At 44.3% G+C, this 23,334-nt stretch overlaps 1 protein-coding gene across 2 annotated transcripts in view; it reads right to left on the bottom strand.

The window, feature by feature from the left end:
- Nucleotides 1–9,706: 9,706 nt before the first annotated feature.
- FRMPD2 (FERM and PDZ domain containing 2) overlaps nucleotides 9,707–23,334 on the bottom strand; it is a 126,820-nt gene continuing 113,192 nt past the window's right edge. Inside the window, exons 28-30 of one of the 2 annotated variants that reach the window (XM_074382147.1) lie at nucleotides 19,657–20,000; nucleotides 12,460–12,741; nucleotides 9,707–9,965 (exon numbers count right to left, since the gene is read on the bottom strand). In XM_074382147.1, coding sequence (XP_074238248.1) covers nucleotides 9,962–9,965; nucleotides 12,460–12,741; nucleotides 19,657–20,000 — 630 coding nt within the window. In that variant the 3' untranslated portion in view covers nucleotides 9,707–9,961. Of the gene's footprint in view, nucleotides 9,966–11,159; nucleotides 12,742–19,656; nucleotides 20,001–23,334 lie in introns of those variants that run through there. The other variant, XM_003929971.4, reaches the window with a different exon arrangement.

The raw sequence follows: 23,334 nt of genomic DNA, 5'->3' as shown, positions 1-23,334 counted from the left end.
TGATTTTATCCATCTTTCTTACGTGGCTGGAGGCAAAAGAGAGGTACCTCATTCCTCTCTGCCTTGCTTTGAGACACTTCACATAAAAGATTCCACAAGGAGGGGAAACAGGTGTGGAAGGGGAAATGCCGTAGCATTCCAACAACCCTTTCAGAGGAATTTTCTACTTCTGGCTTCCTTTTCTTCTAAACCCTCACAGGCTGCGGGTACGTTAGTGATGGAAGTTAGCTGGGTTATTAGTGGCTCCCTTAGGGTGAGCTGCCTACATGCATCTGTACAAGTGTGCAGCAACCTCAATTATTGCCTCCTCCAGAGAAAGAATTTGAGGCGTATATGGCAGAAGGAAAGACCAAGGCAGGTGTTAGAGCAAGTGTTAGAGCAGGAGTACAAGTTTATTTAAAACCTTTGGAGCAGGAGCAAAAGGAAGGAACGTACACTTGGAAGAGGCCCAAGTGAGCAACTTGACGGACAAGTGCCCCATTTGACCTTGAACCTAGGATTTGATATGCTGACTGACTTCTGGCATTTTGCACCCCTTTTCCCTTGACTTTTTCCCTTAGGGTGAGCTACCCGCATGCATGATGGCCTGCTAGCACCCGGGAGGTGAGCATGGGCAGTGTGTTTAGTGGAGCTGTACACATGTTCACCTGAGGCTTTCTTCCCTTTCCCGGTGGAATGCCCCTGGAAGGTCATACTCTGCCATTTTGCCCCTTAATGCACGTGCTTGGGCCCATTCACCCAATTCCTGAAAGCTGTCAGTTACCAATTTCAGACGTTTTTATCTTTCGGGAAGCTGCCTCTCTCTGGTGCTGGCTGTGATCAATTATTATTTTAGAGTGGCAGTGTGACAACTGCCTGACCATCCCCTGATCCCTGATGGTGGCCTGACATTCCTTGTGGGTGGGGGTAGCCCTCTCCTGCTCCGCTCCTGCCTGACTAGTTACCTACCAGGAGCTCCAAATGACTGCAAGAGAGAGTTTGGAAATGGTCCGAGAGGTGGGATCAGAATTGGAGAACTGGGTTGTAGCCAGATACCAGAGAGTTTCACGTGTCATGCTAAGAAATTTGAACCTTTTCCCGTAGGATTGCAGGAGAAAGATATTCAGCAGGAGATTACCTGCTCTTATTTGCCTCTGAGCATGCTGGGTAGAGAGGCAGGATGAAAGTGGGGACCTCTCTGGTGTGCACTAAGTACATTAATAAGCAATGTTTAGAGAATACTCCATTCAAAGTAAAAAAAAAAAATCACCTCTTTCTTGTTTCTCAGTGGTTTCTAATTCAGTCTTGAGAGGAAGACATTCTTCTTGGTTTCTGTTTTATATTCTTTTATGAGTTGGTGAATCAGGTGAGGCCATAAGAGGAGACTTGGTGCTCAGGAACACAAAATCTATTACACTCTTAGGTTCTTGAGACAGCAGGCACAGCAGGCCACACAGGACCACATGGGAAAGACACCTGGGGGGCCAGGAGGCTGAAGACAGGAGCATGCCTTTGATATACAAACTAACCAGCACAGAGCTGCATCTCTATCTGGTCCTACACTCCAGGAGACAATACTCCTCTCTTTAATCATGTCTCCTTCCAGGGCCAGGTACAAGACAACTGGAAACCATGTCTAGAGCCAAAACCCACCGGAATGATTCAAACTAGCCAGTCCTGAACGGTTCACCCTGCCTTATCTTGCCTTTCCCATGGAAACCCGGTAAAGGCCATGGCCTAGGTGTCCCCCTCGCCTGTCTTCTGCCTCCTGGCCACCCTGATGTCTTTCCCATGTGGAGTGGCATGGCACGCCTCCTGTCTCTATGACCTATGTGTATAATAAACTTCATTTTCCCGAGCCTGTCCTTCATCTCTTCTTGTAGCCACACCTGACTGACCACATCACAAAAAAAATACAAAACAGCTTGCCGAGTCCTTAGGCAGGCAGCATGATTGAGTAAGAAGGGCATAGGCCTGGGTTTTGTTTTATTGCCTTTATTTACTTGTGGCCTCAGGCAACTTATTGAACTTCTCTGGGTCTCAATTTCCTCATCTATAAAAGTGACCCTTGCGGTGTATGAGTCAGAATGAACTAGATTATGCTGCTGTAATAGATAAACCCGGAATCTTAGCCACGTGTAGCAGTAAAGGTTTCCTCCTTGCTCTCAGTGCACGTGCAATGCAGCTCAGCTGGCCGCTCTGCTCCCTGCTCCCCGACTTAGCACGCAGGCTGATGGCATGCCCACCGTCTCTGATCACATTAGGATCATGGTGGCAGATGGAAGGAGAGCTCTGGTGGGTCCTCCATCTGCAATTAAATGCACCAGCATGGAATTGGCAATGCATGCCTTTCCTCACAGCTCTGTGGTCAGAAATCACATGGCCCTGCTCCACCACAAAGGGGTTCTGTGTAGCTACCACAGATGCTCACTCCACAGGTGTAGGGTGAGGGTTCCACGTGCTACAACACAAAGCACCTGGTGCAGGGCTTGAAGGCTGGCAGGTTCTGACACAGTTCTTCTGGGGAGAGCAGCCTCCACCCACAGCTGTGGTCAAGACTCCCAGCTTTGCAGTGGCAAGTACTTTAGAAAAAGCATACTGTCCACAGTAACACAGCTAGGCATGAAGATTTTCTTTTTCTCTTTCTTTTTTCTTTTTCCTTTTTTTTTTTTCTGAGATGGAAATTTGCTCTTGTTGCCTAGGCTGTAGTGCAATAGTGCAATCTTGGCTCACTGCAACCTCTGCCTTTCAGGTTCAAGTAATTCTTCTGTGTCAGCCTCCCATGTAGCTGGGATTACAGGGGTGTGCCACCACGCCCGGCTAATTTTTGTATTTTTAATAGAGACAGGGTTTCACCATGTTAATCAGGCTGATCTCGAATCCCCAGCCTCAGGTGATCCACCCGCCTTCGCCTCCCAAAGTGCTGGGATTACAGGTGTGAGCCACTGTGCCTGGCTGGATGGAGCCTTTCATTTTAAAATTGTTTCAAAATTGTAAAAGGACATCTGAAACGTCTCGTGAAGGAAAACCACTTGGGAAACAGAAATCCCAAAGATCAGGACTGATCAATGTATCTATCTTCAGTTAGAGACAGAGAGGGCTCTCAAGGACAAAACTGGGGAAAGATTGTTGAGAATCTCTTGTGTAAAAAGGTTTTCAGTTGCAAGAAACAGGCAGAGCAACTTAAGCTGACTTAAGCATGAATAGACTGATTGTCACAGGAGCTCCAAGTCCCACTGCAGGGCAGAATTCAACTGGTTGATTCAGTTATACCAACCAAGATCCCAGCTCTCACCATCTTCCCGCTCTGGATCCGGAGTGTTGATTTTGTTTGGCTTCCTTTGAAAACTGATTCCTCTTAATGTCATTGAAAGGCTCTCAGAAGCTATACAGTGGGGTAGATAAATAATTGCTTCTGGAAATTTTCCCTAAAGATGTATGAGTACTTTTCTAAAAGTCTCTATGAAATATTTGTGTATTTCAGTGGCTTAAATTTAACTATGACTTCTGTCTCTAGCAAGAAGAGTTGCCTTGAAGTCAATTGAGCCACACTGCCAGTTAGAAGGAGGAAAGCATGCCAAATAGTGCCACAAAACACATAGTCTACTCTTACCCAGTGAGAGTAAGCAGGCCTGGTTTTAGGAACTGAGCCAGAGATGGGCTTGAAACCTGATGATCTTTAAAGTTTCTTCTCAAAGATGTGGAATGACTTGAAAGGGCTTGTCAGTCAGGCAACAAGAAATCTAATGAGGAACCACAGAGGAGACATGGTGTCCCTACCTCTTCTCTCCTCTTCCACCCTCAACCCTGAGAAGTGTCCACTTACACTCACCTTGAAACTCCCTGCCTCTCCTACTCCCTTTACCTGTTAGTGCTTCATTGCGTGTCAGCTCTCTTTAGAGTGCATTCTACAGAACCTCATGTAGATAAAACCATGTCATAGTATTGCTTTGAAGCCTCAGTGACTGCTTCCTTTGCATGGAATTCAGCATGATTTCACCTAAGTGGAAACAGCCCTCTGAGATCCCTCATATCCAGAGATATCTCAAATTCAAAATGTACAAAACCAAAATGATCACCAAACAGGATATTCCTTGGCAGTCCCCAGTTCAGTCGATGACTCCATCATTCCTTCTTCTCTGGAATCAGCAGTGGTCTTCCAGAGTGGTCTCAGTTCTTGTCTTTCCCATACCAATCTGTCCTCCACCCCACAAACCAGACTAACTTTTCAGATTCGAGTTCTGATAACAAATACCTGCTGAAAAGCCAAGACTTTTAGCTCACAGTCTGTGCCTACCTATCAGTGGCTCCCCTCCTGCCTTGCAGCTCCATGCATGCTCTATCTGTATGGTGGGTCTTTGCTGGCCTCCTCCCGTGCCCAGCATGCTAAGCCCTTTCATGTTTACACCTCTCCTTCCAGAGGAGCGCCTGCTACCCCTTCCAAGGCCCTCTCCTTAGGCAGGATTCCCATTTTCTTTTGGGGAAAAAAAAATCTTGTTTGTTTGTTGTTGAGACAGTCTTGCTCTATCACCAGGCTGGAGTGCAGTGGCGCAATCTCGGTTCACTGCAACCTCCGCCTCTCTGATTTAAGCAATTCCCTCGCCTCAGCCTCCAGAGTAGCTGGGACTACAGGTGCGTGCGAACATGCCTGGCTAATTTTTTGTGTTTTATTAGAGACGGGGTTTCACCATGTTGGCAGGGATGGTCTCAATCTCCAGACCTCGTGCTCTACCCACCTCAGCCTCCCGAAGTGCTGGGATTACAGGCATGAGCCACAGTAACTGGCCAAAAATCCTTGTTTTTTATACAACATTTATTTCCATACCATCATTCCAGTGTCCATCCCATTGACTGTAATACTATTTCACGTGTTCATGTTTTACCTCCTGCACAGGAAGTAAGCCCCCAGAGGGCAATTCCCATCCACATCCCCGCTGCCTCCCAGGCCTAGCCTATAGCCTGCTCTACAGCTCTTGCTCAGTGAATGTGTGTCAAGTAGAAGGGAGCAGAGACACCTACAGCTGCTCCCGCATTCTTCCTGCTTATTTTTCTCCATGACTATTTAACTCTGAAGTTGAAGCTTTTTTTCTGTAGCAGTTATAAGTACTGAGGAATGGAATTGGTTTAGACGCCTATAATTTATGAAAAATTACAAGTGCCAACGTGATAGCACTGAGTATGTAGATGGGCAAATCAGACACGGTCAGCCTCTGAGGCTGAGCATTTGCACTCTGGGCCAGTGAGTCTGTAACCCTCTGCAGAATCTGACCTGCCGATGTGCGGAGCTGCTATAGCATGGTTAAAGCACAGTTGGGAAGCCCACTTTTTTAGTTAAATGTTTTTATTTTGAAATAATTGTATATTCATAATACAGTTCGAAGAAATAACACAGATGATGCACTGTTCCCTTTACCTAGTTTGCCCCAATAGTAGCATCTTGTAAAACTAGAGTACAGTATCTCAATCAGGATATTGACATTGACTTAATACATCCATCTTGTTCAGATTTTCTTAGTTGTACTTATACCTGTGTGTATGTGTGTGTGTGTGTGTGTGTGTGTGTGTGTGTGTATGTTCTACACAATTTTATCCCATGTATTTCCATCACCAAGAGGACCCTTCCTGCTGCCCTTTTATAACCACACCCACCTTCCCCTCTCCCACACCTCTCCTTAACTTCTTGTAACCACTAATCCATTCTCTATTTCTAAAATTTTGTCATTTTAAGAATGTCCAATAAATGGAATCATATTTGTACAATCTTTAGGGGTTGGCATTTTCTCACTCTGCATAACTCTGTGGGGTTTCATATGAGTTGTTGTGAGGGCCAGTAGTTCACTTCTTTTGATAAGGATTATCACATGTTAATTAGCCATTCACTTACTTGAAGGACATCTGGGTTCTTTCTCATTTGGGGATATTACAAGTTAAGTTGCTATGAATATTTTCATAAATGTTTTTGTGTAAACACAAATCTTAATTTATAAAAATACAATTGCTGGGTCTTATGGTGATTGTGTGTTTAGTATTGGAAGATCTAATCAAACCATTTTCTACATTGCATACACTATTTTACATTCCCAACAGCAATGCATGAGCAATCTCCTTTCTCCATGTCCTCAGCAGCATTAGGTGTTGTCACTATTTTTATTTGACCATCCTGATACATATGTGGAGATATCTTATTGTAGTTTGCTTGTATTTCCCCAAAAGCTAATTGAAGTTGAACATCTTCTCATGTGCTTATTTGCCATCTGTATATTATGGTCAGTGAAATATCCATTCGCGTATGTTTCCTATTTTCTAATGGGATTTTTTTGTTTGTTTGTTTCATTACTGTTGAGTTTTGTGAGTTCTTTATGTATACTAGATACTAGTCCCTTGTTGGGTATATGATTCCAGATACTTTCTGCTCATTTGTTGCTTGGATCTTTTATCCTCTTACCAAAGTCTTTTTACAGAGAAAACAAACAAACAAACAACTATTTATCACTTTTTTCTTTTCTTTTTACAGATCATGCTTTTGGTAAGTCTGAGAACTCCTTGCCTAGTCTTAGATCCCAACAATTTTCTCCCCCACTTTTTTTTTTCTAAAAATCATATAGTTTTGCATTGACATGTAAGTCCGGGATCCATCTGGAGTTCACCTTTTTACAAGATGTGATATTTAAGGTCAGTGTTTTTGTTTTGTTTTGTTTTGTTTTGTTTTTGTCTATGGATGTCCAGTTTGTTGAAAAAACAATCCTTTCTTCATTGAATTTCTCCTGCATTTTGTCAAATGTCAGTTGGGAATATTTGTGTGGGTCTATTTCTGGATTATCTATTCTGTTCCATTGACCTATGTGTCTGTATCTCTATCTCACTATTAATGTAGCTAGATAGTAAGCCTTAATATTGGTTACAGTGATTCCTCCTACTCCATTCTATTTTTTAAAGATTGTAATTATCCTAGTGTTTGTGCATTTTCATATGTTTCAGAAGATATTTTTACTTGTATAATGTAAATTACATTATGAATATAAACTAAAATTTATAAAATTCATTTCAGAATAAACTAATCTATGATTACAAAATACCTTGCTGGGATTTTTATAAGAATTGCATTAGACCTATAAATCAATTTGGGGAGAATTGATGCCTTTACTATGTTGAGTTTGAAAGCCCACTTTTGCACTGCAATTTAGTTCTGAATATGTATATGTTTTAGTAACCTCATACCAACGGTGTGGTGGCACATAATAGGAGTTTCATAAATATTTATGGCAGCGAGGGAGGATGGGAAGGCCAAGTGAAGTCTTGAAGAGTCTGAATCAGTGGTCCTTAAATCCGGCCACAGAAACAACTAAGTGCTGAGCTTTGTAAAAGTACAGATTTCTGGGCTTCATCTCAGCTCTACTGATTCAGAATCTCCAGGGATGAGGCCAGTGAATCTATTTTGAAGACCTGCTATAGTTGATTCTCAAGCACAGCCAGGTTTGTAGGATGCAGCAGCCAACAATGAAAGCAGTGTGCAGGCACTGAACCAAGTCTCCTAGGAATTAGCTGTTCTTTCTGACATTTGCCCTAAAACAAAGCAAGTGGTAGCTGCAATTGAGTCCACCTAAGACAAATTAACATGCTCTTCCTGAGATATGGTTCAAAATGAGTAGAGCAGCCTGGGGGCTGGCAGTGGTCCTTTCCTACAAGGAGGAGGACCAGATGTATTGTGAGCCTGTATCCATCAATTTCTTTTCCAAAGAGAAAATAAGCACCAGTGTTCAGCAGAATGTGAGCAGTTCCAAAACTGTAAATACTGTTATTTAATCACTTCACTGCATACTTTATTAGTTCCCTAACCTTGAGGCCTGTGAAACTGTAATGATGCACCAGGGGAGCTGGCCTCAGCTCTGAAAGAATTTAGAACAAGCCTGTTCAGATCCCTGGAAACATCGTTTTCATTAATAGCAGAAGAAGCTAAATGACCTATAAGATTTTTCTGTCATAAGGAGCACAGAAAAATTAGAAACAAAAGCACATAGAGAAGAGTTCACAAATTCAATTTTAGAGCACAGGCCTCTTTAACCTTGGCCTTTGCATTTGGTTGGTTATTGTTGTTTTCTTTCTCTCTCTTTTTTTGCAGTTTCAATCCCTTTATTTTCAATGTAAAATTTGTCATACAAGTAATAGATATATAAAAGTAATTTTTAGTAAAATAAAGTGTATTCTCCTAATCCCATCACCCAAACTTTGGTCAATTTCTGTTCTGTTGCTGCATCTCCCTTCTGCTCACTGTGCTTCTCCTTGTGCCTGTAAGGCCTTCTGTAGTTGTAACCAGCACGTAATTTGAGTTATTTCATCAAACACCAAGTTGTGACTTCTTCCTAGTTACATTACTTTCTTGGCAGTACAATATTCCATTATGCTATTGTACCATCATTTTCTCTAATATTACCATTGTTTTAAGGCATTTCAGCCATTTCCTATTTGTTTTTATCGAGAGCACTACAGTGAACATTTTTCAATAATTGATTTTTTTCCTATTCTGGATTAGGTAATTCTCAGGAGTTTCATAGTTGGGTCAGTGGGCATACCCATTTTTACAGCTTTGGATATTTCTGCATATGCCAGCTTCAGCAAAATTTTGCCAGCATTAGACTTTTTTTTTTAATTTTGTGAATGTAATGAATGCAAATCAGTAGGTTGACATTGTTTTGGTTGGAATATTTTGTGTGTTTGTTAGCCATTTGTATTTTATTGTATATTTTGTCTACAGAAATTCATCATTGGTCTATTATAAATTATAATGGGCTTTCTAAATATTAAAAATTCTAATCTTTGTTCACAATTACGTAAATGCTTTCCCAACCCATTGGAATTCTTTTTACATTAGTTTTGTCATTATTATTGTATGGAAGTTTAAACTTTTTCGATATTGTCAGCTTTGAAGGTTTTTTATTGTTATGCTTTGGTCCACTGTAGCAAGCTGGTTGAGTGATCATTCCTCTGTAGATCTGATAAAACTAGAACCTGTTTCTTACCGATCTTTCTCTGATGTGTTTTTTTCGTATGTGATTCTAGTAGACGAAGTGAGCTTTGAAATGAAATCATTTTTTCCAGCTTTCCCAGTTGTATCTATGAAATTGTTTCCCCTTCCCCTGTGCTGAGACCCAACCCTGCCCTGCTTTCTCTGTTACACAGCACCAGGCGTGCTCCTCGGCTTGCCTGTGGTCCCCCAGATGTTTCTTTTGTGCATTTGCTAATCCACATGTATTTTGTTCTTTGTCCTGATATGGCGTAATGCTGGATCTGTCACTTTACTCTGCTTTCTTTACTAGATATCCCCATGTTATTTTTCCTTCATATACTTTGTAGAATCAGGTATGAAGTCCAAAAGGAAAGTCCTTTTAAAAAAGTGTAGAGCTATGTAGAGTTATATAGAAAGGATGCAGAAAGATATCAAAATATATTACAGCCATAATTTTGGAGCCAATCCCCTTAACAGAGTCCATCCACTGCGAGAGCCATAGAAACTCCTTTGTTCAGTGCTGAGCTACAAAGTGCACCGTACAGCTCTGTGTCTGTCCCGGAGAGTGTGTGCCAGTGCCGCAGCAAAGCCTCACCCTGCCTGGGGTATCTCCGAGAAGGAGGTTGGTTCTCAACTCTTTTCACAAAGGAAAGCCACCCACCCCCCTTCTCACCATCTCCCCTTTCCCCTCCCCCACCCCCCACACAAAGCTTTGCTGGATATAAACCCCAGAACTGAAGAGAGGCCACAGCCACTATGCAAAATGAATCATGGAATTGACATGCACACTCTTCTTAAAGTGAGCTCTTAACAACTGGGCCAGGCCCTTCATCCCAGGTAGGTCACCTTCACAAGAACCTACAGGTTTTCTTCCCAGTGGCAGAACTGGTGGGTACACTCTTTGGACCAAGGTCATCTGAAAGGATGTCCATGCAGAAACCCTCAGTCTCTGCCTTGGGAGGTCGCTGTTCTCTGTGTTTACCTAAAAAAATAAGCAGCTTTTAATGGGTGTCCTCATCATTTTGCCAGCAGCTTTTACTAAAGAGAACAGTTCCATCATCCTCTTAATCTCACCGAACAAGGGAGCTTTTCCTAGTCTCACAAAAGAGAAATATTTTGTGGAGGAAAAGTAGGACTCATGCTACTTTATGGAAAGACCCGTGTTACACAAACTCACATGAAAACACATATTCTGGGGGAAATGTGAAAAGGCACCAAAAGTAGAACCAAACAGATATAGTGTGAACCCACCCCTCCTACCTGTGGGATCTCAGACAAATTAAACCTTCTAAACCCCTTTTAAAAAGAGAAATAAGAATACTATTCGAATTGACATGAGGATTAAGTTAAATCGCATGTAAAAACTACCTATGAAACAGTAAATAGTCATAGGACTGTCTTAATGTCTAAAAGGACCAAACAAAATAACTGGCGATTAGGCTCACAGGCTGTGCTGCTCTGTAGGCAAAGTCCTCTTTATGAATCAGATACAGCAGAGGGGGTTCAGCTTATAGGGGTTACAGACACTACGGAGAATTTAAAGGCTGTTAAGACCTGCATTTCCTAAAAGAAGCACACAAGTCAACATTCTAGGTGCAGTAGCCCATAGATGCCAGGAAGCACACCTGTGGGCTGCTGCATGGAGCCAAACCAAGAACTCACGCCTTGAGCGCTCATGTTGGCACACCTGTCCTCAGTCTGCAGGGGAGGGTGAGACCTGTTCTTCTTTTTGTGGGATCAGTGATTCTAACAAGACTCACCCTGAGCATATCCCAACCCACAATCCATACGTAGATGAGGTCTTGGTAAAGCCTGGCACCCTTGCCATAGCTGAGTGCTTCTCCCCACCCAGACCCACACCACATACTAGGGCACAAGTCCAACTGTCTAGTTCCTTTGACTACATGGAAAAACCCAACAGGATTGACTGCATTAAAAAGCTTGTATCCTCTCACTGGAGCAAATCCCCTCTTTGTGATTGGTGATAAAAATAGCCGATGTTATTTAAGTGCTTACTACTGCACACTTGGCATTGTCCTAACCGCATGAGGTAGGTTTGGTTAGCTCTATCTGGCAGTCAGCTGCATATTAAACAGTTTAAAAGTCATGAACTGCAACTCTACCAGCTAGGGAGTGGCAGGGCCAGGCTTCAGATCTGAGCTCCCTCAACCGCCATGCCACATCCTCTGCCTTTCTCTTCCTGGCTGGCTCAGAGGCACTGCAGATGTCAATGGACTGACCCTTGCAGTCCCCACCGATTGCTCAGCCTTCTTCTTTAAGCTACCCAGCCCTGCAGAACCACCTCCGAAAAGATTGCCCTTGCATATAAGCTGCTTCCTGCTTGCCCACACTTCTGTGAATCCGTAACACACACTCCCAATGTTGTAAAGTGTTTGACTTCCCTATAAATGAACATGCATGGTCTTTGAAGCCTCCGAATCTTCCACTCTATTAACTTGTTGCTTCCTATTTCAGATAAGAACCAGCCCTTTTGTTATATTTTAATTTCATACATCCACTCTCCTTATCAGCTGACCCGCCAACTGTCCTCTGAAGCTCTAGCTCAATCATTTGTGGTGGCCAGGCTTCCTTATGTACAGCCAGGAAAATGGAGCTAGGGCCCAATGGGAGGAAAGTGAAGGAGTGTGTTTCAATTATAACTGAAATTTCTCCAACTGATGTCTCGGTAAGTTTCAATGGACCTTGAAACTGTGTTTATGGGAAAGTTTTTGGAACATTCAGCATTTTTTAACATATACTGTATGTACTCGAACAGAGTGTTGGATGGTTACAGACCTGCCCAGAGTCTACCCCCCTTTCCTGCCAGTGTGACAGTTTCTGTTGCCCTTGCTCTTCCTCATCAATATGTTCTGACCCTGCCTGGTGACCAGGTCTGCTTCTGGTGGCTCCTTCCATTAGCAGTGAGACTTTCCTGATGCTGATCTATACCCAGCCACAACAGTCCAACAAGATGGGCCCTGTGATATAACACCAAGACTCCCCTCTGCAATAAGTCTGGCAGAGGCGCAGGCAGAAGCAGGCAAAACAGGAATAAGCACTAGACATTCAGACCCCCAAAAGAGAGAGACCTGAGGAGAGAGATGCACCCTCCCGCACACAGGAGACAGAACAGACAGGTGCTCAACAGGTGGGCTGTGGAGTAGGAAACCAACCAGGGTTGAGTTCCAGCTCTGTCACTTACTCACTGGATGACCTTGGGAAAGCCCCAAATGTGTCATGTGTGAAATCGGGTTGATGACTGTCCCCATGCTGTAGGGCCATTGTCATGGTGCAAGGGCCATGGTAAATGCTCAGTGAAAATGGCCATCACAATGATTCATGATGCCCAAAGAAGATGCAGGGGGAACTGGGCAATGCCCACGAACCATCCCCCACCCCCAGCCGAAGTGGCTTGATAGCACTGAGCCCTGCTGTCAGAGCTCAGCCCCAGTCCACCCAGCCAGAGTGGTACCCACCTGAGGGCAGCGTCCTCCAGGTCCACAGTCTCCTCCAGGTCTTCCCATTCACTCCCACTCTCTTGGAACTCTTCTGGAGGCAAAGACTCTGGAATAGTGCCCCAAGAGCAGAACTGTGGCAAGGGAATGGTCCCAGAATCTGCCTCCAAACATTCTTCACAGGGTAGCTGGCCTTGGCATGTAGAGTTGATGGTAAGATACTCTTCATCCTCCAAGGTGGGAGAATGGGCTCCATGCAGGTGGCACATGTCACCTTCCCCATCCTCCCCATCCAATTCAGGACTAGAAAACAGAAACCCATGTGTCTTCTAGCCTTAATGAAAAAAATTCCTCACCCCACCTTCCCCTTTCCTTTTAGGATTCTCTCCATGACACAGGCCTATGAGACTTAGCCAATGTTTAAACAGCTCATGCCAGAGGCTGCTCTAGACACCAGGAAGTAAACAACAAATAAGGCACCACCCCTGGCTTTGAAAAGCCCCAAGTTTAATGAGAAGTTGGAGCAGTAAACAAATGTTTAAGTCCAGGCAGGAAGTGTTATGGTAGAGGCAGCTGGAGCACGAGCTCAGGAGACCGGTGGCGGGGGGCAGGGGGTTTGCCAGAGGGCACAGCATTGCAAGCAGAGCAATGACCCAGTTCTAAGACTGACTCTTCATATGACAAGCGGAGTCGGTCAGAACTTGGACAAGTTTATTGACTTCACTGGAACCTCAGTTTTCTCATCTGAAAAAACTAGATGGTCAAGAAGTGTCTAGGATTATTGGGACATGTAAATTACATAATTCTGATACCCCCCTCCCCCTGTCGATTCCTGGTACAGGTTAAGTTTTTAGTAAATGTGAGATGCTATGATTACTACTGTTATTATGGTAACTATTTCAACAGAATTATAAAGAAAGGGCCTCAGGAAGGAGTTGGGAGTGACTCAAGCAGGCAACCATCAAAGCACTTTGTGCAAAGATCAGGTCCTTGTCTGAATACTGAAAATGTGCCTATTCAGAGAGGCAACCAGCTGGAGTGACATTTACTCCCCATGGAAGGACACAGGAAGCAGACGAGTGGTGAAGCTCATTATCTGGTGATGCAGCCGCAGACGCAGTGGTCAAAGAACATGCCTTCCAGGGGCTGCCCCAAGTTCACCACACACACCTCTTGATTAGAAAGAACAGTCCACGCAAAGGCAGGGCATTTTACACAGCAGTGCAGACATGCAGAGAAGGTGCTCAGAAAATATCTGTTGAAAGTCTGGTTAGAGAAGATGAGAAGGAATATCTAAGAGAAAAGCACAAAGATTTAGCTTTTTACCAAATACATGGATCCTCATTTCTCAGCCTCCTTCTCCACAGCCGAATAAATAGGTTGGCTTTGTTATGTGCTGCTGGTCTCCTCCTTTCCTGCATTGCCTGTTTCTCTTAAAATCAGCTGTGGTGCACCCCAATAGCTACAAACCCCCAGACACCTAGAGAGCCCGTCCTCCTCTCCAGTAGAGCCAGGAGCGTCTGTCCCAAACTGAGCTTCACTTTGAAAGAGACATTATTTCCACTCATGAGAGCTACAGGATATATGTAAGAGTGAATTTCATGTAAATATATGCACACTCAAGTGTAAAAAAAGAAATTATTCTACAAAGACTGAAGAGGAACACTCACTTTCAAAAGACATTTTTAACTGTTGAACATTTGCAGGGAAAATTGACTTTAAAACTTGGCCAGATCATGTAGAAACCGTGTTTTATTATAAACATAGGAAGAAGTTTTATCAAAGAATGAGAAATGTAGCCTGCTGCCCAGGCTCAGGCTCGTCACCGCCCCCACCGCCTCAAGCAGCAGCCCCTTCCTTCCACTAAGAGCACACTAAGCCTTGTTGAAGAGTGGCAGGTGGCAATAGTATGTGTTCCTCGGCCACTGCAGCTGCCTAAGTGTCCCTGCCTCCCCTCCTGCCAGGAGACTCTCTCCACCCCTTCTAATAGGCTTCTTGCCCTCTGGTTTCAACTTGGGGCTCCAGCTACTGGTTCTGCCTAGTAGAGACCGAAAGAAGCCATCAGCCTAAGAGGCAAGAGGCAAGGCTTAATCTGAGGCTCAACCAAAGAAAAAGCGATTTGCTCCCCCACTACCCAGGGGAAGCTGGTGTTCTCAAAGGTGAAATCTTGGCCATCATCCCACCACAAGCCGGGAGAACAATTGCCTTTCCTTTCATCCTTTTGCACATGCCACTAGGCTGTCCTTGAAGATCTGTCCTGGGGCTCAACTGTGGGCATAGGGCAAGGGTGAAGAGGGAATAAAGAGACATGAGAAGCCTGTATGCCTATTTCATGAAAAGGGCAAGACTTGGAAATTTGGGGAATTTCATTAAGATAGAGACATTCTTTCAGAGAGAGCCTCATGTTTTGCTGTGTGGATATGATGGGTAAAGAGGTGGAATCCTTCATCCAGGGTTCAGGGTTGGCCAGCTTAGGGCTAATGTAGCAGGACTTTCATCAAACACCCTGATGTTGTCAGGGTACTCAGAGTTTTCTGCTCATCCCCTGGGTCCATGTAATGGCCTCAGCTTCTTCCTGCCCTCATTCTCTGCCCACCAAGCTGTCCAACAGAAGGAGGTTTTTATAGACAGATGAAAACTGGAGGAGAACCTGAAGATGTGACATGGGCTCCCTGGCCAGCCATCTTTCCCACACAAACCAGCATTGTCCCAGAACCAGAGTCCTCACCAAGTCCTGAAACTCTTCAGTGGATATTTTTAACATGAATCCCAGTTCAGCTCTGAGGTCAGTGAAACCATTCTGAAGGCTCTGCTTGCTACAGGATATTTACTGAGAAAAGACACTGTGCCCAACTTTTCTGGACAGCTGTCCTTTAAAGACTTGGGCCATCAAAATCATCTCTACCTTTTAGGAGGAAAGTTGCACTAGCAGATGGCATTTCATGCTTGAAATATGAAGGTATTATAGTTGTCCTATTTACTTATGGTTAAACTCACAACAAAGTCTGGGTTTTATGTCTCTCCAGCGTCAGGCCCCATACTGATGTCCCCGTCAGCCCCGATGACAGAGCTGGAAGCTCCAGGCCTCCTCTCCTGACATCTGCATTTAGTTTTGGCAGGTTGGATTTACAGTATCTCTAAGACATCAAGGTACACAAATTCAATGGACTGCCAGATTCCAAGTTCAGATGATAAATCTGAACTGAAGTATAACAGTAAGTATTTGTCAGAGTGGTAATGAAAATGAAGACAGTGGGCAGATACCCCTGGGAGCCTATAAGGTGTAAAGAGAATCCTGCTAGAGGCAGCACCCAGGCCCTAGCCTGCCCCAGGCTCTGCTGTGTGCTGGACTACTGATGCTAGCCAGGCATCCACCTCACTCACTCACCTCAGCCACACTCCAACCCAAGAGCAGGCAGAACAGCTCCCTCACCTGGCAGCTGCATCCCTCCCTAACTACTCTGATATCACACCTGGCCTGGCAGCTGCAGTTGAGTGAGATCTCTGGCCTCCTAATTATCTTTTGCTATTCTAGGCAGTGGCCATCCCCAGAAGGTATATCACAACTTTAGGTTCATTTCAAGGACTCCTGCTTCATTTTGCATTCTTAAATAAATTACCATCAGGGTTTATACCATCACTTTCACAAAGTGATGCTTGCTGAACTTACGTGCATTTTACTTACATGCGTTTAATGATATGTGCTAGGCAAAGAGAGAAAGAGAGAGAAAGATAACCTTAAACATTCTGCAAAGACCAACTTTCCAACCAATGAAAGTAAGCCCTGAAGTGTACATAAGTGGGAGAACTAAATCTTCCATCCTCTCAGTCTGTTTCTGTTTCTATGGGGCCAGCATTTAAAGACAAGCATTTTACATGCAGCATGGTTCATAACTGCAAGCCTCCCGACTTTGTCTGAGGCTCGACCAAACAAAAAGTGATTTGCTCCCACATCAAGGAACAAATAACATCACTCCTTCCAAAGTGATGTTTCAAGGGTAATGAGACAACGTGATTGTTGCCTTATCCTACCTTTAGGTACTAACCTTATAAAAGATGTGACTCCAGCCAAGCCTTTCCTCTAATAGGTGCATAAACCAACTCTCCTCCATAAAAATGTACTGTCCTGCTTTATTACAAGATATTTTTATAAAGATCTACTAGACAGTGAAATCTCTAGATATAGAGTGTGAGAAAAGAAGAGAACAAGTAAGGAAAAGTGAAATCGAATCTTCTCCATGAACACTTTGGGCTTGCTGTGGTGCTGGCAGCCATCTGGCTGTAGGAAGTTGCCACCTGGCAGATGGTAAGTTCCGGCAACTTGCTGGGAATTTCAATAAATGGGACCTGTTCTTTAGCTGGAAATAGCTCAGGAAAGGGAAGGAAAACAGACTTGTGTTGGGTTCTTACCACATGCCAGGCGCTGTGACGGCACCCTGCACGTGCTATTTCTTTTGACTTGCACACTACCCTGTGGAATTGTCATGATCCCGTTTACATTTGGGAAGCCTCCAGCTCAGGGAAGGCAACTCTCCAGGCATACTGAAACCACACAATAAGATCCAGAGCCTGACTCACAGAAGACAGACTCTAAGAGGCGGGCCTGCGACAGTCACCTCAGAACTGAGCTACAAACACCTGTAAGTCTTCTGCAGAGAGCCTCAATCCTACTTTGAAATCCTGATTCAGATTCTACCCAGGAGCTGGGAAACTGTGTCCAGGGATTGCTGGGCGTGCGCCCCTCTTTTCTTCCTGTAGGGGGCAGCCACTAACTATGTGTGCATTAAATGCGAGCTGATGGCCTGTTGGAGGAGAGGCAGACTTGGTTTGAGTTCTTTCAGAGAAGAGGAAAGGCTCCTAAGTGAGGGAGAGAAAATGAGGTAAAAATAAAGCCAGGAAATGCGAGAAGGCAGAAAAGCAGTCATCACCAGAACCACCACAGGGAGGCAAGAGAAAGGGGAGCGGTTGGCCATTGAGAGAGCCAGGATACTGAGAACAGTGAGGCAGCCTGCCCACAGTTCACCTATGGCTGCATGGACCATATGGGCCTGACGAGCATTCAGGACAGACAAGATCGGAGACTCCCCCGAAATGCTCTGGACAAGCTCTTGGGACTCGTGAAGCTCTAGAAGGAGCAGTCCCTCCAAGAATGACAGACTTTGGACATCTGGTATACCCTTGCAAAAAGGGCCACTAAGCCAAATTTAATTTGGTTCAGAAAAACAGAATAATGTGATGTTTCATGAAAAAAAAAAAACAGAGAGAGAAAAAGAGAGAATGCTAAAAGATAGGTGGAAATAGGTATCCAGACTTGGAAGTAGAAGACGTAAAGATGTATTTGCTCCCTTTCTGTGGGAGCAAATCACTTTTTCTTTGGTTGAGCTTCAGATGAAGTTAGGAGGCTTGAACTTAATGGCCATGCTGTATGCAAAATGTTTAACTTTAAATGCTAGTCTAATAGGAGCAGTATAACAGCATAAAGATTTCACCTTTTTACAAGGAAGAACCTTGATCAATAACTAGATGATAATAAAATGGGTCGCTCGAGAGGCAGCAAGTTCGGCATCCCTGCAGATTTTCAAGAACACCTTCTTCAGGAATGTGATGGAGCAGATTCCAGCATGGAGTTTGAGGCTAGACTAGATCAGTTTTATATTGAACAGGCTGATTTTCGGTAATTTAATGAATGAAACAGTGACTGCCTACACTAATAGCTTAAAATACCATTTTAAATAGCTATTGACTGTATTAAATTAAAGGCACCTGTTACGGCAAATTCCCAGCTTATACCTATACCCAGAGCCACTTTATAATTCAGCTCCCAGGGTCCCTTTCATTTTCCCAAACTATCTGGCAGCAAAACCTTTAAATAACCAAACAAGTGCCTCCTGCCTACAGGAAAGTACAGTTCCTTTTATATGTCCTTTAAGATCATGGTAATGGTTGTCCTTGGACAAATCTCTAGGTTATTCTTTATTATTTTATCAAGTATGTCAATTACTGCCTAGACTGCAATTGTAAGGAACTATAAATACACTTACGCTATACATTATCAGACAATGAATATGAATGTCATTGATCAATGTGCTTGCCCACCCTGTTCTACTTTGCAAACCAGCTAGCTCTTGTTTGGCTGACACGACGTTCTTCAAAGTTTTCTATCAGGGTGGTTTTAGGGAATGCATGCCTGGCTCCTGTTTGTCACGGCTCTCACCAGGTCCAATGGTATTACACCACTGCTTTGCACTTCACAGGGACTACCATTCCCTATGAATCTACCTTTGACAGTCTTCTAGGATGAACACCAAATGAGAGCCATTTAATTTCAGTGGGTTTATAGAGTGTCACGCACAAACGAGTGCCCTTTATTACTTGCCTGCATTGGACCCAGACCTCTGGCTGGCAAACGCCTGGAAGCAGGTCTTACCCTACATGTACAGACCTCTGTCTGCTCCCTACAAGTTTCCAAGCACCTTGTGTAATAAGTACTTGTCAAACTGAATCAAAGACCATGTGTTCCCTCAGCACAGTATTTCTGAGAACCAGAAATACTTACAGATGGATGGGCACAAAAACGCAGACTAAATTAAAAATGACTGTGAAAGTGAATGTCGCAGGGTGGTCTTGAAGATATAGATGTGTTCAGAAAACAAAAACTGGTGTAGCCAGGCATGATGGCTGGTGCCTGGAGACCCAGCTACCTGACCGGCTGAGGTGGGAGGATTACTCGAGCCCAGGAGTTTTGAATTCAGCCTGCGCAACATAGCAAGACCCCGTCTTTTTTTTTTTTAAAGCTGATATTAATTAATAAAGCATTATATTAACAATAAAAAGTTGATGTTAATAAAGCATCATATTAGCAACAGAAGCAAGGATGCATATAAGAACATAAGAATGCCTACACTGCTTTAAGAGGCCTGGAAGATACAGGACAAAGTTTTGTGGGCCAGGAGAAAAACTGAGGCCTGCCATCTATAGCCTCCAAGACATATTAGGGACAATTGTGGTCTGGGTAGTGTTTGCTTTTCCCAAGAGCTCACAGGTGTTCTCAGCAGCTCCAGGCCTTATGTTTCTCTTGTTGCAACCTGTCGTCTAAATGCCTGGAACAGTGCTGGGCACAAAAAGCATCCAAGCATAGTTATTGATGACTTGATTATAATTTTCTAGCGATGAGATGCATTCAGGTTACAAAACATCTGCAAATGTGGTGATTCTTACCTTCCAAGTCTCATGATATCACAAACTGAATAGCAGTTTTGCCTCACATCCTTTTCCAAAGAGGTCGCCAATGTTGATGCATCCCTTTCTTGGTGAAGTTTGCATAAATGAGGGTGGGACTCAGGAGAATGTGTCAAGGAACTGGCCCAAGGTCTCTCTCTATCTTGGACCCATTGTGCCTCTCTGATGGCCTTTTGGGAAGACTCTGGCCTGAGACCCAGGCTCTCCCCTGCATCTGGGGAGGCACTGTCCCTCCAGCTGTCCTCTTGATCCAGGCTGAGGCTGGTACATGAGTCAGTACATGTTGCTCTGGTGAATTCTTTGTCAGCTGAGAGTTCAGGTGTCTATTAAAAGAAATGCTACTGATTACTGGCTCCATGCTGCTCATTGTTTTTCTTTAAAAAATAGAAAGCTTTTTTCCTCCATATGATTGTAGATCAGAGCAGTTACAAGGTGGGCTTTTGAATTCTGTCTATCACCATAGCATCCCAGCTCCTCCACATGCTCCCGCTAGACCCTGGGCAACACACTCAGGCACCTTAGCCTGGGGGGCTGTGGAAGCTGTCAAGAAATATGAGCCTTATTTTTTAATGAAAAATATTTGCAAAATTTAGACAAAGATAAAAATGAAAGATAAATATGCAAAGCAATGACTCTATGCCACTTTCTAATAAGAAATGTTTTCTTTTTAAATGTCTTCATCTTCATCAGTCATGGCAGGGCTTGCCCCGTCTCCCACCCCATCATGATAAGGTTCTTTCCTGGGTCTCCCCTTCACTTCCCCAGACATGACTTGCTTCGTCTCATCTCCTCACACCCTTGTCAGCCTTTAGGTTCTGATTTTGATGATGTGCTATGTCTTGCTGCCACTGCTCATCTTTCTACAAAAAAAAAATCTGTGTTTCAATAGAAAACTCTTTTTATCTACAGCAGAACCTGCTGGGTTCTTTGATTCTAGCTGTCTCCACTGTCTTTGAGCTATTTTACAATTCTATAAATAAATAGGTCCTTTGAAATCTCTTTTGAGCCAGTTTTAACATCTGCCTGGTCCCCTCATTGAATGAGTTAAATAAAATCTTTAACGTGTTCATTTTTATATCTGTACGAGAATCATGATATTATCTTTTCCTGAAAATTGTCTTCTACCACTTCCATGCCATGATCTCTATCCCTGACGTAATAGAGCTCATGGCTGGGATCCCACCCGTGGCCTCACCTGCAAAAGAGGAACCACCCAACGAGTGGTCTCCCCACCTTTCTGATTGTACATCTTTAGCAATGAGAGGGACACACCCCCAAATGTGCAAATTTGTTTAATTATAAATCCTAAACACTTACTACTCTTCTGACAGACTGTGGACATTTACAAAGGACACACTAAAAATTGAAATTTTAAATGAATGACATAAAATAGAAAGAACATACTTTAATCACATTTTCACACTCTTTGGAAAGACCTCCAAAATCTGTTTTTTTAACCTATCCTGTCCTTCCAGCTCATTGTCCCTGGACACGCTCTCCAGTGATCCTTCCCCTTTCCAAGACTTCCAGTCTATGGAGCTGCTGCTTTTCATCATCGCCCCACCCCGCTTTCCCTATCACACATGTTCTGGTATGCCTCTTATTCTGCTTAGAGTCCATGGCTCTGCCCCTAAATGCTCACTTACAGACAAGGAAGACCCTGAGCTCCCACCTCCTTGCCCCTCTCTTTCTTCATCACATGTCACTTGCAGATTCCAGGTTTCTATTTTAATTCCTACTAAAACTGTGTGAAACTTACCTGCTTCTGAGCCTCTGATGAGATTCACTTCAGCTGTATGACTACAGATGTCAAATGGGCAGTCAAGACTTCCAGATAATCTTTCTCTGTGTCCTTAATCAATTCAGTTTTCTACCTCTGCTCTCTAAATTATTTGTCATCTTTTGTCTCTCCTCAAGTTTCCAACAACTCCACCCTGACCTTGCCTCTGCCCTCACAGTGAGAATGGACATATTCAGATGAGAACTCTTCATCTTCCCGCAGAAAATTCCACTGAGCAGCCTGCACCCCTACCCCAGCTTCACCTTCCACCTCTCGCCACCCATTTCTGTGCTCTACTTCATGGCAGCCTCTTAGACAAGGGTCTCTTCTCACTTTCCACGTCTCCCTCCTTCGTTCTTTCACCCACTCGCACCACCCTTCTATCCTTACCACCCAGTAGAAAGAGCCCACAACAGGGCCCCCAGTGACCTCTATCTTTCTAAAGCTGAAGAACAATTATCTGTCCTCTCACCCTCTCTCTCAGCAATGTTCAACAAAGTGGGTCCCTCCCCCTTTCTGAGAGCTTCCTTGCTGGTTTGCCCTACTTACGTGGAGTTGACCATGAGCCCCACCCTTGCTTGGTTTTTCCACCAATTCCCAGGCCCCATCTTAATCTCATACACTGTCCCGTCTCTGTACCAAGTCTCTCAATGTTGGTGTGCTCTGTGCTGACTTCTCAGCCCTCTTCTTGACCGTATCGGCACTCTTTTGCAAGGTGATCTCAACGATTTCATGGCTTTACACGATCTCTATATGCTGACAGCTCCCAAATTCACTTGTCCCAGCCCTGACCTCCTACCTGTTCTCCACAACTGCCTAATAGACATCTTCACTGGATAGTCTATAAACATCTCAGTTTGATGTGCTGTCAAAAATTGTTGTTTCTCCTCCACGCACCCCAAATGACCTTCCCCAGCCCCTGTAAGCAGTCCCTCTCTTGGTAACTAGTACTAAGAGAGATGAAGTGGAAAACAGGATCTATGATTGCCCTCCTAAAGCGTGAGACAGGCATGTGTGATCTAGTGCAAAGAAGAGAGGTGGTGGAATGAGGAAAGTCGGGATTTTTTACCTTCTTACCCATCCTTCACCCTGCCTTGGTGGTACCACCATTCTCCTGAGGCTTCTTCATGCCAAAGCTTGATTGCTCTCTTTCCTCATACCCACGCCTAATCACAAAGTCGTCTCCTGGACTCCACCTCCCAGATGTATCCCCAGTCTGACTGCTTCTGATACAGCCTGAGTCCAAGCCACATCATGTTTGGCCTGAATGACTGCTGCTTGACCTCCTCCAGTCCCTCTCCACCAGCAACCCGACTGACCCCTCTGAAGAACAGAGGAGGGCATTTCCTGCTTAACCCTGCATGCCAGCCCAGTGGCTTCCGACTGCATGCAGGATGGTGGCATCACGCTCCTCTGATCTCCAAGGCCCTCCAGGGTCAGTCCCTGCCACCTCCACAACTTCTTCTCCTTTTGCTTCGTTAATGATGACCCAAGCACACCTGTTGTCTTTTCGTCCCTCAAATACCCAAGTGGGTTCCCATATCAGGGCCTTTATTCATGCCGTTTCTTCTGCCTGAAATACCCTTACCCCAGATGTGGGCATGGCTGCCTGCTCCTCAGAGCTGCTTGACCTGGTGGACTAAATGCTTACTCCCCTGAGCTGCTGCCTCTTGCTCTGCAATCTGACTACTGGAGCCACCCGGACAAATCACAATCCTTCTCCTACTTGGCCTTCAGATATGAGGAGGGAAAGCTCACCCTCTACACCTCACCCGCACCCTTCCTGCTAGATCTCTGTGAGCTCTTCTGGGAGGGGCTATTCTCCAGAATGGAAAGACTGCTTTTTCCCTGGGATTTCCTAGATATTTCAACAAAAA

Source organism: Saimiri boliviensis, chromosome 12 (assembly GCF_048565385.1).
Source record: "Saimiri boliviensis isolate mSaiBol1 chromosome 12, mSaiBol1.pri, whole genome shotgun sequence".
Taxonomy (NCBI): Eukaryota; Metazoa; Chordata; class Mammalia; order Primates; family Cebidae; genus Saimiri; species Saimiri boliviensis.
This window is presented reverse-complemented; position numbering and strand designations above follow the sequence as displayed.